Below are 17652 nucleotides of genomic sequence, written 5' to 3'. Positions count from 1 at the left end.
CTTCCTGACACTACAACACAAGGTCAACGCTCAGGAAAGAAATTATGAATATAGAGAGCTGTGGTAATGGAAAATTTGTATTTTCTGTTTTACTGGAAATTGGTGTGATTTTCAACAGCTTTGAGGAGTGCATGCCTCAACTTTGTTGTGTGTGCAGACACTGAGAACAAAGTGGGGTACAAGTTTTACCTGTCTATCCCAACAGAGCCCCATTAACTGCCCTCCTACATGAGTGCAATGTGTCCTTCAGAATTACAATATTTTCTTTCCTCTTTTCCCTTTTATGTATTTAGGTCTCATTTGCCTTTTAGGTACTTAAGACCAAGGGATTTTTTTCTTCTTTAAAGGAAATTGCTACATTACCTTAATTTCTTTCTGACATTCTTTTCAAAGCATTCTCTTTGTTTTGCCTGTGTTATCACTGGAATTTGCTGAGTTTATTAAAAGGCTTAAAGAATTAAGGCTGTGCATTTATCATGTTACTTAGGTAGAAATTTATTTATAATTTTTAATTAGAAGACACTAGTTGATGTTATTAAGAATAAAGCCTGTGCAATTAAGAGACTCTGATTAAAAACAAGTAATGAAATCAGAGCTGCACTTTATTTTTTTCCAGGATTGCCCAGTGGAACAAAATCAGTGATGCACAGTAGTTCAAATATAGCAATATGAATGTAGAACATCATTCAGTTGTGTGTCTAAATCACAAATCTGGAAAATCAGGCTGTCTTCCTGTCCTTTTTCTATATATCTGTAGCATGTTTTATTTATAAACTTAAACTATTTATTTTTTTAATCAAGGAATTCTAATTCAGTGTTTGCAACACAGTCAATAACATAAACTAAATTGTTAATTGTTTCACCAAAATCAAAGCAGTACACTGTCAGCCCTGGAATAATAAAAACCCACACAATGCTGATTTTGTTCTACACAGGGAATGGCAAAAGAGTCCCCAGTAAGTCACTACCCTGCAAGAAACTGACAAAGGCAAGCAAAGGCAACCTCAGCCTTATCCAAAAATTCAGGACATAAAGTTCACCCTGGGCTCTGCCAGTGGAAGGCTGCCTGGCCTTTTGAGTCCCAACAGGACAGGGCATGCAATCAGGCTGCTATTGAATTTCCTGTTTAGATGAAGTAATAAGTGGACAATGAAGGAAAGGAATGAAATTTTTCTTCATTCTTCCTTCTCTTCACTTTGGCTATCCCAGATGAAGCTGTACAGAGGGAGAAAAGATGCCTCACCAGCTCCTGCCAAAGCAAGGAGCCACAGAGTGAACAGCAATCCTACCAGTTTGGTTTGGTTTGGAGTTTAGGTGTTTTTTTATTTTTTTTTCCTCCTCTTTCAAACAGAAGCTCAGTATCCTATTAAGAAAAGGCTAGTTTTACACCAGCTTATGTTCTGATGACGTGCTGATACAAGGAGTTGAGGTGTGATTGTGTACTATTTATACACCTATAACCTTCAGCCTGCTGAGTTAACCATCTGCAGTCATCACTTAAAGAACAATAAAAACAGGGCTTAATGGTCAAGACTCTCATTGGCCACATTGCCATAATTTGGTTCCCCACACCTAACACCAATTTCGTACTCCAATACCAAATAAATAAAAAAAACCCAAAAAACCAAAAAACAAACAAAAAAAAACCAGAATGAAAAAAATGCTGTAATTCTCAGCAAATGAATCTGGATTAATTTCTGATTCAAATTAATAATATTTTTAATGATTAGCTATAGTACCTAGTTACTTTTATCTTTTAAATGTCAGAAACAAAATTTTTAAATTCTTTAAGAAACATTAATGGCCAAATACAAGAAAGTTTTTGTTTTATGTTGGCATATGATTTTTGTTTTATGCTGGCCTTGTAAAAAAATAATAATCAAGAGAATGGTATTACTGAGTTTATAATGTACTCATGTATTACGATACCCTAACAGAAATGCATCAACGCAAGCACCTACTAAAAGTTTCCCTAGAGCAGAAGGGAGCTTACACATTGATCCAGCTGTCTTTGGGCAGACCTACAATGTTTAACAAGCAAACCAGAAGAATGCTTGGTGACTACTTTCTCACACCAAGCTGTGTTGAGATACAAAGCTGACAAAATTAATAAGTCTGAAGAATTTATTAAGTCTTGCACTGACCTCTCTCTTTCCCTCAAAGCAACTGAATAGAAATTACAGCTTCCTCTTCATCAGTGTAACAGCAAGCCAAAAGACAGCCTACTTACTCTACATCTTCAAGGGACAAAATCAAAATATATGTGTTTGGCACAGAAGCCTGGAAAGCATTTATTTTGAGAACTTGATGTATTTCTAGGTCCTTCAGTTTGATGATACTGTACAGCAGAAACATAAAGCTGCTAACTCAAAAACAAAAATAAATTCCATTTTCCTTAGACTTCATGACCCCTTATTTCAAGCATGAACATAACAGCTGATGCTGTCACATCTGAGAAAATTTGATGAAAGATTTGACACAATAGGAATTACTGTCAGACAAAGATAATTCCTCTAGGAAGGCTGCCACAGAAGAAACACAAAAAGGAGAGGGAAAAAAAATCCCCCACCCCTCCTACTCCCCACTCTCTAAGATAATGAATTTCTTCTAGACTTGAGAAGGAAAGGCTAAGCAAAACCAAATAAATGAAAGTTAACAATCTCAGAAGAGTAGAGCTTGTTGATGTTCATACCATCAGGAGGGCACAAATTAAGATGGACTAGCTGAGACACTGAAATTAAAACTATAGGTTAATGTCTATAACTTGACACAACACATCTATCTCATTGGATCCAAACTGGTGGGAATGGCTGAGGATACAGACAGCCTAAGTAAGGTAAGAGGCAAAAGAATCTTCAGGGCTTCTAAGGTAAGAGGCAAAAGAATCTGAAGGTCTCCATTCCCAATCTGTTTATAGGTAAAGATGCCTTCTGTGAATAAGTACACTATTATTCTTCCACTAGAACTCTGGGGGTGAAGGAGAAGAATGGCATGTTCTTATTTCTCTCCATGGTTAATGTTGATCCAAACAACCCCATTGTTTTTTCATGAAGTGTACACTCTTAAACCCCATCTCAACTTCATATACTCTTGTAAAAAAAGTGGACAAAAAATCCATTTCTAAAGCAACATTTTCAATTATTTTCCTAGTTTAGTAATTTGGTTTTGAAACATATGACACTCCAATACTATGACATAAAACAGTGTTTGCACAAAACTGGTTTTTTGTTAATTGAGTTTTTGCAGAGTTGAGACATTGACAATGTTGAAGCTTTTCCTTTTTTTTAACAAATACTGGGCAGAAGCCAGGACTGTATCTCTGCAGGAAGACACTGACAAATGGGAGTCCTCTGTGCTGAATGACAGCACTACACATGATCTATAACTCTTTCCAATACATTAGTGAGTGATTGCCCTTGTTTACCATAATCTACCCTTCCCAAGCAATGACCCTTTTGGTACAATCTTAAATGAGATAACTTAACCTCACCTCAGCCCTAAAACAATGGCCTGATGAACATTTTTATGCTTCTTACAGGCAAGCAAAAGGGGAAAAAAAAAGCAAAAACTCCAACAGAGTTTGCATTTAATTCTAACTGGTGATGGAGATAACTGAACCAGTCATGAAGTTCTACATGTATTTTCTCTGGCAGCAACACCAGTTGATGAGGACTTTAACCCACAAACTCTTCATAGCAGTTCATTACCTTCAGCTGTGTAAATAGGACTGCTCTAAGTACACAAACCTTAACCAAAAATTGAGTGGTAGGAGTTAAAAAAGCCTACAAAAATCAGGTGGGCAGGAGAGGAGAATATATCACAAAATATTTGTGTAACTCTTTTCCCATACAGGCAAGAGTCACCTTAAAAGGCTGATTCGATTGGTTGATTTCAACCTTCATTTTCTCCAGCTAGAAAATGAGATACTATTAATCTTAAACAGCTGTTCTCAACATTTATTAATGAAGAATCTCACCAAAGTATGACTGTTTCTATTTAACGAACTTCAAAACTGAGGCAACAGAATATTTTTTACCTGAAGTATAGCTCAGCTATATAAGTTAACATATTGAAGCACCATAATGTGGCAACATGTGTGCTAAAATCACAAGAGCAGCCATTTCAGATTGGGTTTTTTTTTCAGTTAATAACCCTGTCAAGGTTGAAGCTGATGAGATTATCTTGTGGCAAATCTAAAATGCCTGATTTTCAAAATATATCCATTTAGTTTTCTATAGTTGAGGTTTTTTTCCTGCTTTCTCAACTACTTGCAGCAAACATATACAGCTTCATTAACAGAGCAGACAGCCATGGACAGCCATACCAATACTGCAGCATTTCTGCAGAACCAGTGCTCTGAGGCTGCTGAAAAGATGTGAAATACTTGAACAGGTAGGTGTTCCTCCTGTGAGATCAGCCAGCTCTTTGTTATGACTGTTAAGACCAATTCCATATTCAAGGAATATGCTACATATATTTTAGACTTTGCCTGTCAATTTCTTTCTAACTTTCTGTGGAAGACTTTTTGCAATGTACACTGTCCACAGTTAGAGGAAAACAGCTAGAAGACATTTTCTTTAATGACTTCATTAACTCAAATGGAAATATTTTAATACTCAGTAGTGACCTTAAGTTCTGTGTTCTGCTTTTTCAAAGCTTCCACGGTGTAGGAAATTTCTTTCCATGACTCAAGCTTAGCTTTTGCTTTTTCAAGAACCTGCTCAGCTTCTCGTTTAGCTTCCAGCCACTGTGTTGAGTCCTTCAGCATCTCTTGAAGTTGCTGTCTCCGGTTTTGGAGGTATCCATGCACTTCATCCCACTGGCTCTGTATCTTTTCAACTGGTAAAACACAAAGGAAAAACAAAAGCTGAATTACTTAAAAGTTTTTTTTTTAATTTATTTTTTTAAATTCTGTTTTTTAAAGGGAAAAAATTAGATTAAAATCTTTCTAGAACTGACCATATCAGAAAACTTCTGTACTTTTAAACTGCAATTGCATCCAAGTTTAATTAAAAAAAAAGAACACATAAACTATTCTGAGTCACACAGTATGGCATTATGACATACAGCATGTTTCAATGTGTATACAGCAAGCAATGACAGGTTCATGCCTCAAGAACCTTTATGAAATAGGACCACATTTGAGAAAAAGTGTCTGCAATAAACCTTCATTCTTAACAAACCAGCACAAGGTTTAGGATTTTCTGATGAATAAGTACTTTAGGGAGTAGAGTAATATTAGTTAAATATTCATTGCAACATATAATTAATGGCTGTACGTTCTTATTTCATTAAGGCATATATTAACAAACGGCAAGGGCTAAACAACTTTCTCATATGCTCATGGTAAATATAAAATAACAATGAGCTTTATCCTCTGTTTGGAAGAAAAGTGATTTCTGGAAACTTAAGAATCACTAAGATCACTGATAAGCATTGGCTAACATCCAGCACCAGGCTCATCCATAGTAGCATAAAAAGCATAAAAACACCAATAGACAGAGCTGTACAAGCAGCTGAAGCTTGACACAATATACGTAAAAAACCCAAACTCCACAAACAGTAAAATCTGTGCAGTGCATGAAGGGATAAGCCTTTCATTCACATATGTACATACATATATATATGTGTGTGTGTGTGTGTATACACACACACACACACATATAATTCCCAGAGCTTTGTCAGCACAAAAATATGTTCTCAGTATTTTTTTGAACACTTCTTCACTGCATTTCAAATTCACAGTCCTTCTAGGGAAGGGAGCTGAGATTCCTCGAGTAATCGGATAGCAGTTGAAATATTCATTGACTGGTAGCTCCAGCACTGCATCTCTCACTGCAAGGCTGATTGCATAATGATACAGCCCAAAGACCTGGATGAGAAATGCTCCAGCAGGGAAAAAAAGACTTCTACCTATCAGTGCTTTTCTTTCTTCCAGAAGAAAGGATAAAGATCTTTCCATGGACTCAGCTGAGGTTTAGAGAGATAGACAGAAGAAAACCTTTCAGCATTCCCTGCTGAAGCCAAGGGAGAAGAACTGAGTAAGCACAGATAGCAGCATGTTTAAGTAAAAGGAAAAGCAAAAAGAACTGAACAAACAGAACTGGAACACATAAAGCACCATCGGAGCACAGCAAGGGTAGCTTAAGGAGCAAATGCTTAAATTTAATCTGAAGCAAATCTAACCCCTCATTTAAGGAAGCTGTACACTCATGCCACAAACCAACTCATTTCTGTGCCCTCTCTGGGTGAGGATTTCTGATGCAAGCCTTAGAGTGTACTTGAAATAACAGAGAGGCTGTAGGCTTCAGGAAGGGTGAATAACAGAAGTGAGCTGCTTGAGCAAAATCTCCCTGCTATGGCTGCAGCACAGAGCTCAAGGGTTGTGCTGGAGGCTTAGGGACAAAGACTGCCTACACACCTTCCACAGAGTCATTGGCAACAGCTGCCACCTATTTCTTGCAAATCATTCCTTTCCCCCTTTCCCCATTTGTATCTTCTGATTCCTGGCACACTGGAGCTTTTGGTACACTGTAGAAAAAAGTACAACAGCTTGTTTGTGTCAGCTGCCCATGAAAAAAACCCCACAAACTATGAAAATCCCACCCATTTTTGTTTTACTATAAGTTTCCTCATTGGTGTGTGTAGTTTTGGGGGCTTTTTGGTGATCTTTTTTTTTTTTTTTTTTGGCAGGGGTGAGACGATTAAGAAATTAATAAAAACCCTCTGCTTCAAAGGAAAGCTGGATCTACAGTTTTATCATTTTTTATAAGAGCTGCTTTGAATAAGAAATAATTACATTTCTTATCACCAAAAATCAAAATATTTATACATGTATTGCTTCCATAATGTCTCATGAGTTTAGTATGTAAGTAAGATATTTAGCAGTCCTCCTCCAGGAACTGTGCTTTTTGCAGCAAGACTGAGTTTCTCATCAGATACCACAGCCCTGGGATTCCATGATGACCAATTCTCCCACCCAAGAGTACAATGAAGCTGCATAATGAAAACTGCATTCAGGGTATCCCAGGAGCACATTTACACAAGTGACTATGTATGCTCAAGCTCCAAATCTATGAAAAATATTTCCTGTTTCCCTGTGAAAATACTTGGCTTAGCTCCCTCAATAAATTTTTTATATATACATAAGTACATATATATATTTACTTTTGCTTTATTACAGACTGGAATTGAAGATTTCAGGAATTTAGTAGGTAATCAAAACAAAACAAAATAAAACAAAACAAAACAAAAAAAACCCAAAAAAACAAACCCACCAAAAATAAATTTGACCAAACCCAATTAAAAAAGTACTTCACTTGTGGTTAAACACACCATGATATCTACACAATTAATTTGGCTTTTCTGAGGTAAAGTATACCAAAAAGTGAAGTTCTATTTAGGATAAAATAAAATATTAAAGAGGCTTTTATAACTATGACAATATCATTTAATGCAACAGAAAAATCCCTTCATTACTTTACATTTGCAATTTCTGAATGATGCTCCTATTTGATTGACTTTTGAATAACAAAAACCTCAAGGCTCTAAAACTTAAAATATGAGGTTCACTTGCAAAATGAGAACCACAGCGTAAATCCCTGTCTCTTAAGGATGTATTTTGTTCATGTTCATTCTTTAGAATGAAAGATGTATGCCATTTAGATTTATGCCAAAAAAAAAGTGTAGAAAATGTAATTTGAGCGTTTATTGTGTTAGAACTGACCTCAGAAACCCATGAACCCCTTCAGCTGCAGCTAATGAGTTACTGACTTCAGATGAGAAGGGTCAGAGAATTGTTATTAAATCATGTTGGACAGTAGTAGACAACTTTTAAATTGTGAACATCATAGATGATTTGTGCAAGAGTACTGGTGGAACATATAAAAGGCTTTTTCTGACTGGGTACTACTGGGAATTGGTTTATGAATAAGACAGCAGTGAGAAATCTCAGTCCAAAACTCTTTCAGACTGACACTCTAACCAGTCTTTAGAAGGGCTATTTCTTCTGTCAAGAATTTAAAAAATCCTTAAGGTCCCCATGTGTATATATGGGACTGGGCTGGGTTTAGCTGGGATATTTACATTTCTTCCCAGTGGCTAATATGGGGCTGTGTTTTGGATTTGTGTTGAAAATAGGGTTGATCATACAGAGATGTTTTTTATTGCTGAGCAGAGCTCACACAGAGCCAAGGCCTTTTCTGCTTTTCCTACAGCCACACTGGTGAGGAGACTGGGGGTGCCTGGGAGGTTGGGAGGAGATACAGCTGGGACAGGTGACCCCAATTATCCAAAGGGATATTCCAGACTGTGTGACATCATGGCTCAGTGTATTAAGTGGGGGCAAGAAGAAGGAAGGGGAGGATGTTTGAGTAATGGGGTTTGTCTTCCCAAGTCACCATTACCTGTGATGGGGCCCTGCTCTCCTGGGATGGCTGAACACCTGCCCAGCCAAGGGAAGCACTGAATGAATTCCTTGTTTTACTTTGCTCGCACGTGCAGCTTTTGCTTTCCCTATTAAACTGTCTTTATCTTGAAGTTTTCCAGCTTTGACCCTTCTGATTCTCTCCATAATACTGCTGTTAGGGGCATAAGTGGCTGGCTGGGGTTAATGGGTTCAGCATAGAGAAAATCAATTTCTTTCAAAGTTTTATCACCCTTACCTGGAATGAGGAAGAGAGGCCTAGAAAGAAGAAGTTAGGTTCCAAACTCAGAAAAATAGAAGAACCAATGGCATGTGAGGTAATTGTTCCAGAAAAACGAAATTGCACAAGTTTTGGCAAACTAAAGAAAACATTTATCATTACTTTCTACTTTGAATTTAAGGACCTCAATAAATAATATTCAATAAATTTAAAAAATATATAAAACAAAAGTGGACCAAAAGCTATTGCAAAGGTGAAAAAAAGAACCTGAAAGTTAAGTAAGAACATCTGACTAAAAAAAGGAAGTTTTGCAAGAAGAAAGTAATGTAACTGTCCTTAGTGCACTCTCCATTATAATGTCATATTATTGAACTGAGCCTCTGATCTTTATGTTTTACATGTCATTGCTCTACATATTGTGGCAACTGCACATTGGAAACACCTAGATAGATGCAACAAACATGGCTCTATGTGTACTATTGATATAACTGAAGCACAGGTATTTTAAATAATTAGTAACAATGACAAAAGTTGGTTTTTTTTCCCCATAGTTGAGTAGTTTCTGAAGTACCTCAGTTTATATTGATCTTTACAGCTAAGTCCTGTGCCTTCTACATTTGAAAGCCCAGTGTCTTATTTCTTAGTGTGGCATGTGCTTGTTCTATTCCATTTTCTTCCTTTCCTTCCTTGCCCTAAATTTGACAACAGCACAATATCTTTATTGTAAGAATCAGTATTAACAATTATATCAAGAATATTTTTACTGACTGCAAAGGGGCAATCTGGAAAAATCAGGACAGAATTTCCTTTACAGCCTTAATGAAAATAAATATTTTATTAATACATGTGGCCATGTGCATTACTAGTAACGAGTTTTATGTGACTATAAAACCACAAAAATATTTGACAAATCTAAACTGACTGTCAGAAAGACAAAATGTATACAACAGGTTATTTCCTGAAGTGAAAACCAATTCCCATCCATTTCCCAACCACAATGCTCCTGCAGAATTCCTCACTGTACTTCACCTACACAGGTTTCGTGCTTGCTTAGTGGAAAGTGTCTCAGCATGGCTCCAACCACTCCCAGTTCAACACTGAACTCTCTCAAATGAGTAACTTAAGGCATGGTGAGATTCCGACAGTATGTAATTTCAAGGTTGCTATTTGATTTCTTTTTTTTCTACATCTACTATTTCCTTGCTGATCAATAGTGATTATATACTAAAATGCACAAAAGAAATTCTGCTGAACTGAGGTTACTATAAGCAACAACAAAGCAGAAAGCAGCATCTAAAGTAATCAGACACAATCAGACAGGTATTCTTCAATCTGGTTATCATTAATTTCATATAGAGAGGAAAGAACATGCTTAGTGAAGGAGAGTGAAGGAGACTGCATCCTTAAAATTCAGTTTTATTTGTTAACAAAAATTTTGATAGGTTTTTTCATATGTTACTCATGATAGGGAAACAAATAAATATAATTTTCTTTATCTTTGGTAAATGTTAATGCCATTTTATCAATTTATCATATTGATAAATATAGCTTCAGTAAGAGATTTTACTCTCTGCTTTTTATAATACAACCACAATGGAAACAACCAAAAAGGAGTCTGAGAAGAAGTTATCAGTCACAGGACAAATGATGTTCATATTACTAGAACATACATATTCCATATTTATTCTAAGCAAAGATGAAAAAAGTATTAATTCCATGCCAGTTTGTTAAGTCCATTCAATCTAGTACACCGTCCAAGAAAGTGAATAAGTTTGTGAATAGCAACAGAATTTGTGAGATAGAAACCCTCTACTTTCCGTGTCCAAAAAATTACACAAACTACACTAATTTTGCACTGTAGGAGACTTCTTCTCAAAAGCATTATTGTCAATATATTGACATCTTCCTTTAAAAGTAGCTTTTTCACTGTATTTTAATAGATTTGAAGACTACAGGGACTAATACAATCTGATCTGCTGCAGTATGTAACTGGAGAACAGCAGAACAGTTATAGCCAGTATTAATCCATGTTACCAAAGCTGCTGATGCACTGATTTTCAGGTTGGATTAATATTTGTTTGAATTGCAGCCCAATATTATATTTCCTTTTGAATGTTCTGGATAGTTAATTGTTATGTATTTCATTTTACTTATTTTGCCTTTACTTATCTATACATTTATGTATATTAAATTTAGTTTAGTTACACTTTTGCAGCTGTACAAAACACTGCAGTTTTTTCCACTTCTCAGAGTTTTAAGAGAACAGGTTTTATGAGGGGCATGATGGAGAAACTAGAAAATATGGATCTGAACAGAAATATTCTAGGTTACTGCACCTTTTTCACAGTTTTCTCTTTCTTCCACTAATCAGTATAATCTTCCACATAATAGGGATAAACAAATTATGAGGGAAAAAAGAGATGTTTTTTATAGGGTTACCAGACCATTCTGAAAGAATGCAGCCATGCACTAAATGTAAGACTTTCTGATTATTTTCAGTTTTGGCTCAGTTTTCTGTAAATAACATAAGTGGAATCACAGCTAAAATATCCTTTAAACTTTGTTTTATCTTGTGGTTTCCTTGCTTTGTATTATCGTATTGTTCTAAGAAAATAAGTGAAACTTTTTTTTTTAAAACCAGGAAAGGATTTATTTAAAATTCTCCATTTGTCAATTATTTCTTGCTGTGAGTGCTCTACTTTCTCTTCTCCTGCCTTCCAGAACAGGAGGTGTCTGACTTGAGTCTTATTTTTCAAAGAGGAATCACTTTGATAAAGCCCATCATACAACATCCCTTGACAAAAGGATGCTGTCTCTGTTCTTGAGAACAATCTGAATCTGTGAGAGACTGGCCTAGGGAGAACATTTGGATGGTAGAAGAAGAGTCAAGTGAGGATAAGTTTAAAACACCTCTTTTTTTAATTGCTCAAGAACTTAAGGAGTTACAGGAACAGTTATCCCCAAAGTTGCTGCCTGTATCATTATGGATCTGGACAGGACACAGAACCCAGCCGAGAACAGCTGGAGCCAGCCTGCTCAGGTGGTGATTTTTGCTTCAGCTGTCCTTCGTCTTTCCTTGGAGAGAAGCATTTCTCTTGACCTTTTCCAATGGCTTATAAAAGTCAAACTTCTTAAACACTGACCTTAAAAACTCATGGGAAAAGTTTAATGTACATATGGCAAAATGCTAATAATGTGTTACCTAGGATATTTTATGCATCAGTGGTCAATAAAGTGATGAGAGAATTTAGCCAATAAACCCCAAATAGTGGGAGTGGCAACATAGAATATTGATCCCCAATGTGAAGTCTACCATTTTTGCCAGTAAGATGTCAGATGTAGCTTTTATGCACCATTAATATATTAAGGTATTTATAGAAATATTAGTCCTTATCATAAAGTATCATAGCACATAATGACAGATTTTTTTATAAACCTATTCTTACAGAAAAGTACGCAAAACAGAAAGTATATACTCAAAGTAAGCTGTATTTAAACAAGTGAATAAATAATATGTGGGGAAAAAAGGAGCAACCTGGAATCTATACTATCATGCGATATTACAGTTTCTATGAACAAATAAAAGGTATTGCAAAGGCAACCAGGAAGAAGAAGTACTCAGAGCCTTTAGCTGTCTTTTGAGGGTCATGAAGAGCAATGAAAATGCACCTGACACACCAAGGCATGAAAGTCCAGAGGGGAAGAACATTACTTTCCCTGCCCTCTCAGAGCTTAGCAAGAACAGGCAATAAGAGATTTCAACAGATTTAGATGTGTTTGAATTTGTTTTAAACACATAGAGTCATAATCTTATTTTGCAGTTTGATACTTTTGGGGGGAAATTATTTCCAACTCTTGCAAGTCTGATTTAATTTTGTTTTGTTTCACTAGGGCAGAGCTTATTTTCTTTTATCTAAAAAACACTTCCACATGTTCAAACTAATGAAGGTCATTGTGTTCCTTTGGAAGTGTCAGATCAAACAGACTGAACTGAAAACTGTCAAGTGGTTTCTTCTAAGCACCAAGTGAATAATTCTTCAACACTGTTAAACATGGTTTATACCTTGCCACAGAGAGTGGGAGTTAGAGACCAGCCTAAGCTGGTAGCACATCTGAAGAAATTAGTTTCTTACACCAAGTGAAAAGTAACTTCCTTGACTGAGCACTGAGAAGGGCATGCAAAAGTTTATTATTTGGAAAACAGATCCCTCAGAAAGTGTTCACCAGTTTCTTAACTTTTTCTAAAAGTATTCATGTATATAACATTTATCACCTCTCAGATGAAGTTTTCATGATAATTTTTTTGCTAAATGAGAAATGGAACAGATCATGATATGCACAATGTGGAAGACCATTTGCTTTGCATTTTAAAATGTCATACAATCTGTAAAACTCTGATGTGAGAAATAAACACTTACCCTAAAGAGATGTAGGATTCTTTAGGATTTAGTTTTAAATAGGTAACAAATCTAAGTGTAGTTTTGCTAGAAACCTACAAAACCAAGCATATGTACTTGCTTATACACAAACTATTGACAAGGGAGATGGACAGATTAGAGAATGATCTTTTGGTACCTCTCTGTTGCCACCAGATCTTTAAGAGCAGGGAATTCATGGAGAAATGGATTTGGTCAATCCCACTGCTCTGGCAGAATTAGCAGTGACTCTTCCAGGACCCTGGAAGCAGGATGCATATGGACATGCCCTTAGAAGTTAATTTTCTTTTTCTACAGAAACTCTCACCTTTGGATGATATTAAAATATAACTTCACTGTAACATTGTACAAACTGAAAAAAACCCAAAGAATTTCCTTGCTGTAATGATTTAATCATCTTTCAAAATGTTTGATTTATTCTCTTTCCTTTGTTGCATGTGGAAAATATGTACTGCATTATTGGATTTAGCTTTCTTAAATATTCATAATATAATTATGAAGACTTACATTAGATTTAGAAATGATATTTAGACTGATGGGAAGTACCCAAACTAAAGCCAAAGGATTAACACTAATCTGATTAACTAGATGAGTGAATATGTAGGTAATCCAATTGTTTCTGTTTAAAATTTTTAGAAAAGTTTTCAAAGAACTGAATAGGAAAAAAGAGCTTTAATTTCTGTATTTCTTTCATTGCAAGGTATAATTAGAGGCAACTAGGTACTTTAGTATTTATCTTTGCCCAAATGTATGTTTGTATGGGTTTTTTTCTAGGATTTTAGTTACTCAAGACATTAAAAGGAAAATAATTTATGGTTATGTATCTAATTTGTGTTCATGGATGATTGCTTTTGTAATAATCAACCTGTCTATAAAATATTTATTTCAGAAGAAATGTCTGTGCCTGTATTTAAAAATGGGATATTAAATTAGTAATATTGCATTTTACTTTCTCTGAACATAATCAAGAATGCTATTAGCATTATTAAAGTACATCAGCTTTCATATACTAGTGCTCTCATAGACTTACTGATGCAAAAACATAATGGTAGGTTGGGTAGTTTAAGTCCTAAATGTGTGAAATTCATTACCTACCTAATGAGGCGCATAGGCAGTGAAATTGTGAATTCTTAGTACCACATAACTTTGTGTTGCTATCATACAGTCATATTTACACTGCATATTCCTAATGTCATCAGCCTACTACCTCCTACTGAGTTTGGGCTGAGACTTGCTTTCCAAATATATCTGCATTTGTTATTCTGTACACTGATTTGCTTTGGCTTTGATTTAATAGATCCAGCTCTAAGTGTAGGAGCAAGAGTTTGGAAGATGTTATGAGAATGAAAATAACTAGCAAATTAAAATTGACTTAATAATTCAGCTATCAGGCTCCAAGTTCCTGAAACAAAGTTTTGCAGACTGTTTGTATTTCTATTTTCGTCCACAAAAAAAACCCCAAACAAGCACAGACTGTTGTGGATCTTCTCCTATGCCTCTTCTGACACTAGCAAATCCCTCCACCTCCACAGACACAGCTCTCACCAGGGTCAGCTGGGAAACAATTCCAGAGCTCCACTACTACACAACAGTGACAGAAAATTCGGTGTTGGTAATGGTACTGAGCTTAGCTCAGTATCCAAAAAAAGCCATGCATGCATCAGGAGGAAAAAAACAGTGTGCCAAATCAAAAACACACCAGCTTTGACTTTTATGTTTCCTTTGAAAGCAAAGAAAACTTCCAAATGAGTAAGAACTTACTTGAAAGGAAAAAAATAACAGTACTTCTTTGAAAATATTTCTATATTCAGCTTCAAGCATAAATGTCAGGTATTTTGTACTGAGTTAACAGTCCATCTGAACTGAGTTAACAATTTTTCATTTCACAAGAGAAACTGAAAACTGTATACATTTATTTTATTTACAAATTACCAATTTCTTAATCACAGACTCAGAATGGTTTGAGCTGGGGGAGACCTTTAAAGATCACCTAGTTTCAACCCACTGTCATGGGCAGGGAGCCTTCCTGGTTGCTCAAAGCCCCACCCAGTCTGGCCTTGAACAGGAATGGGGCATCTGTAATTTCTCTGGGCAACCAGTTCCACAGTCCCACCACTCTCACAGAAAATTACCAATTTCTTAATCACAGACTCAGAATGGTTTGAGCTGGGGGAGACCTTTAAAGATCACCTAGTTTCAACCCACTGTCATGGGCAGGGATCCTTCCTGGTTGCTCAAAGCCCCACCCAGTCTGGCCTTGAACAGGAATGTAATTTCTCTGGGCAACCAGTTCCACTGCCCCACCACTCTCACAGAGAATAATTTCTTCCTAATATCCAATCTAAGCTTGCCCTCTTTCAGTTTAAAGCCATTCTCAGTGTTCTACCACTATTGTCCTTATAAAAAGTCCATCTCCAGAACCACTCCAGAAAGGTGGTAGTGAGGTGTCTCTGTGAGGAGCCTTCTCTTCTCCAGGGTGACCATTCCCAGCTCTCAGACGGTTTTCCTAGAGAGGTGCTCCAACCCTCATGGCCTCCTGTGCACCTGCTTTAACAAGCCCATGTCTGTCTTGTACTGGGGACCCTACAGCTGGATGCCGCCCTTAATAGTGCAGTGAAATACCAGATATACAGCTTCACCCATTATATATTTTCAGGGACAGATAACTATCAAATCCAGCACAGACAGAAGCTTATAGACTCTAAAGAAAGTCAAGTTTACACAATAGATGATGAGTTGTCCTGGTGATTTGGTTAAAATAATTCGCTTACAATAATCTTCCTGAGATAAGAAAAACATCAAATATCAAAAGACGGAAAATTAAAAAAATCTACCTTTATTTTTTTCTTTGGATTTACAATCACGGTGTTTTAGATAAAATGCACCAATTTTGAACTATTTCCAAAGATTGCTTGGAGCTCCTGCTTTTCCTTCAGATTGACATTTCCACAGTTCTTGGAACTGTCCCATTCTCTCTTCCCTCCCACACTTGCACCAATTTTTTAAGTACTCCACTTTTAAGGTGCTGTCTGATATTGGTTAATCCATACTTTGTTATGCAAAGAAAGACAATCTCAGCTTCCTAACACTTGAAATTCTTAATTTCAACTTTGTTGAAGTATAAAGCAGAGAAGTAGTTAAATTTCACCCTTAAAATGGCTAATGCACTTCAAAGTAAATATCCAACAGAGTCAACTAAGGAAGTAACATATAAAGCAGGAGAAAGAGATATTTCTTCTGAAAATTCCATAACATTTAAACATTTTGAGCATTCTCTGTCAATTACAATGCTCCTATTTTTTAAATTAATTGTTGATTAGAAAATGAGCATCCCATCACAAAATTGCTGGTATTTGAACTTAAAAGGAGCACAATTCTGCAAGCATAGGAGTGTGCCAGAAAAAAAACAGGTAACATTTTTTGTTTTCCTATTCTGAATTTAAAGGACTTGTTCTCAAGGTCACATAAACTGGGTCTTAATCTATGGAGCCTGGTATGACACTACATTTATTTGTTCCTTAATAATAACTAAAGAGATACATAAACAGTAGTAAAAACCCTGCAATCGACAATGTATCATATCTGTCATCTTAGTGCAATATTTTAACTAATGAAGGAAAAAAAAAGTATTAATTACACCAATCTTGAGAAAAGGAAAGACATGATAGCTTGCCTTTTACTATTTGGTTTCTTTTGTCTGAGGTGTTGTATTTGTTCTGGGGTGTTTTGTTTTCTTTTAATCAGACATCAGCATTTCCTTGTTCATGTTCTCTATGGTACTCCAACAGAGACCAAAACATTGGTGAGACACTCTGTGGGCTGAACTTAATCCACTTTAGACAAACACTTCAAAGTCACTATTCTGATATGGCTTAAACTCAGCAAATTTTGAAGCTAACACTGCACAGGTTTGGATTGGACATTAGAGTGCATTTCTTTACTGAGAGGGAGGCTAGATAGTAAGAGAGACTTCCTGAAGAGGTGATGAGTGCCCCTTGTCTGTGAACATTTGGAAAATATTATTAACAAGTGCTTTAACATTTGATCAGCTCTGAAGTGGTCAAGCAGAAGGACTAGATTAGATGGTCACTGTAGGTGCTTTTCAATTGAAATAATCTGCTCTGTTCTATTCTGCATTTTCAAGAAACTACATAAAATGGAGCAACAGAAGTTATCCAACAAACAGAAGAAACAATTACTTTTGCCATCCTAATATTCTGCTGCTGTGAATAAAGCCAAGTGTCAAAAGTACAGGAATACAGAGAGACTGTAATGAATATTCTGCAAATTTATTACATCCCTTGCTCTGAAATACAGCACTCATTTCTAAACTTAAGATGATGAAGCAGACATAAACATAGTCTGACACTTCCAGCAAAAATTTCCATAGCATAGGCGTTCGCTCGACTATACACAAGTTCCCATCCAATTAAAATATAACAAAATATATTCTTTTCCTAAATATTCTCTTTTAAGCTCTAAGTTTCACCAAGCCCAAATGCCACCACTTTCTCACCACATATCAGAGTACTCATTATCCACCCTCCTTGTTACTCAACCAGGGATTGTCC

General features: G+C 36.1%; 1 protein-coding gene across 6 annotated transcripts in view; it reads right to left on the bottom strand.

Annotated features, from left to right (window-relative positions):
• Nucleotides 1-17652, bottom strand: part of DMD (dystrophin) — a 1159435-nt gene that overhangs the window by 261825 nt on the left and 879958 nt on the right. For all 6 annotated transcript variants that reach the window (XM_039714180.1, XM_039714179.1, XM_039714182.1 and 3 more), the window contains one exon: nucleotides 4628-4839. In XM_039714180.1, the coding sequence (XP_039570114.1) occupies nucleotides 4628-4839 (212 nt within the window). The remainder of the gene's footprint in view (nucleotides 1-4627; nucleotides 4840-17652) is intronic.

This window comes from Passer montanus, unplaced genomic scaffold, assembly GCF_014805655.1.
Source record: "Passer montanus isolate IOZ18808 unplaced genomic scaffold, ASM1480565v1 scaffold3, whole genome shotgun sequence".
Classification (NCBI taxonomy): domain Eukaryota; kingdom Metazoa; phylum Chordata; class Aves; order Passeriformes; family Passeridae; genus Passer; species Passer montanus.
This window is presented reverse-complemented; position numbering and strand designations above follow the sequence as displayed.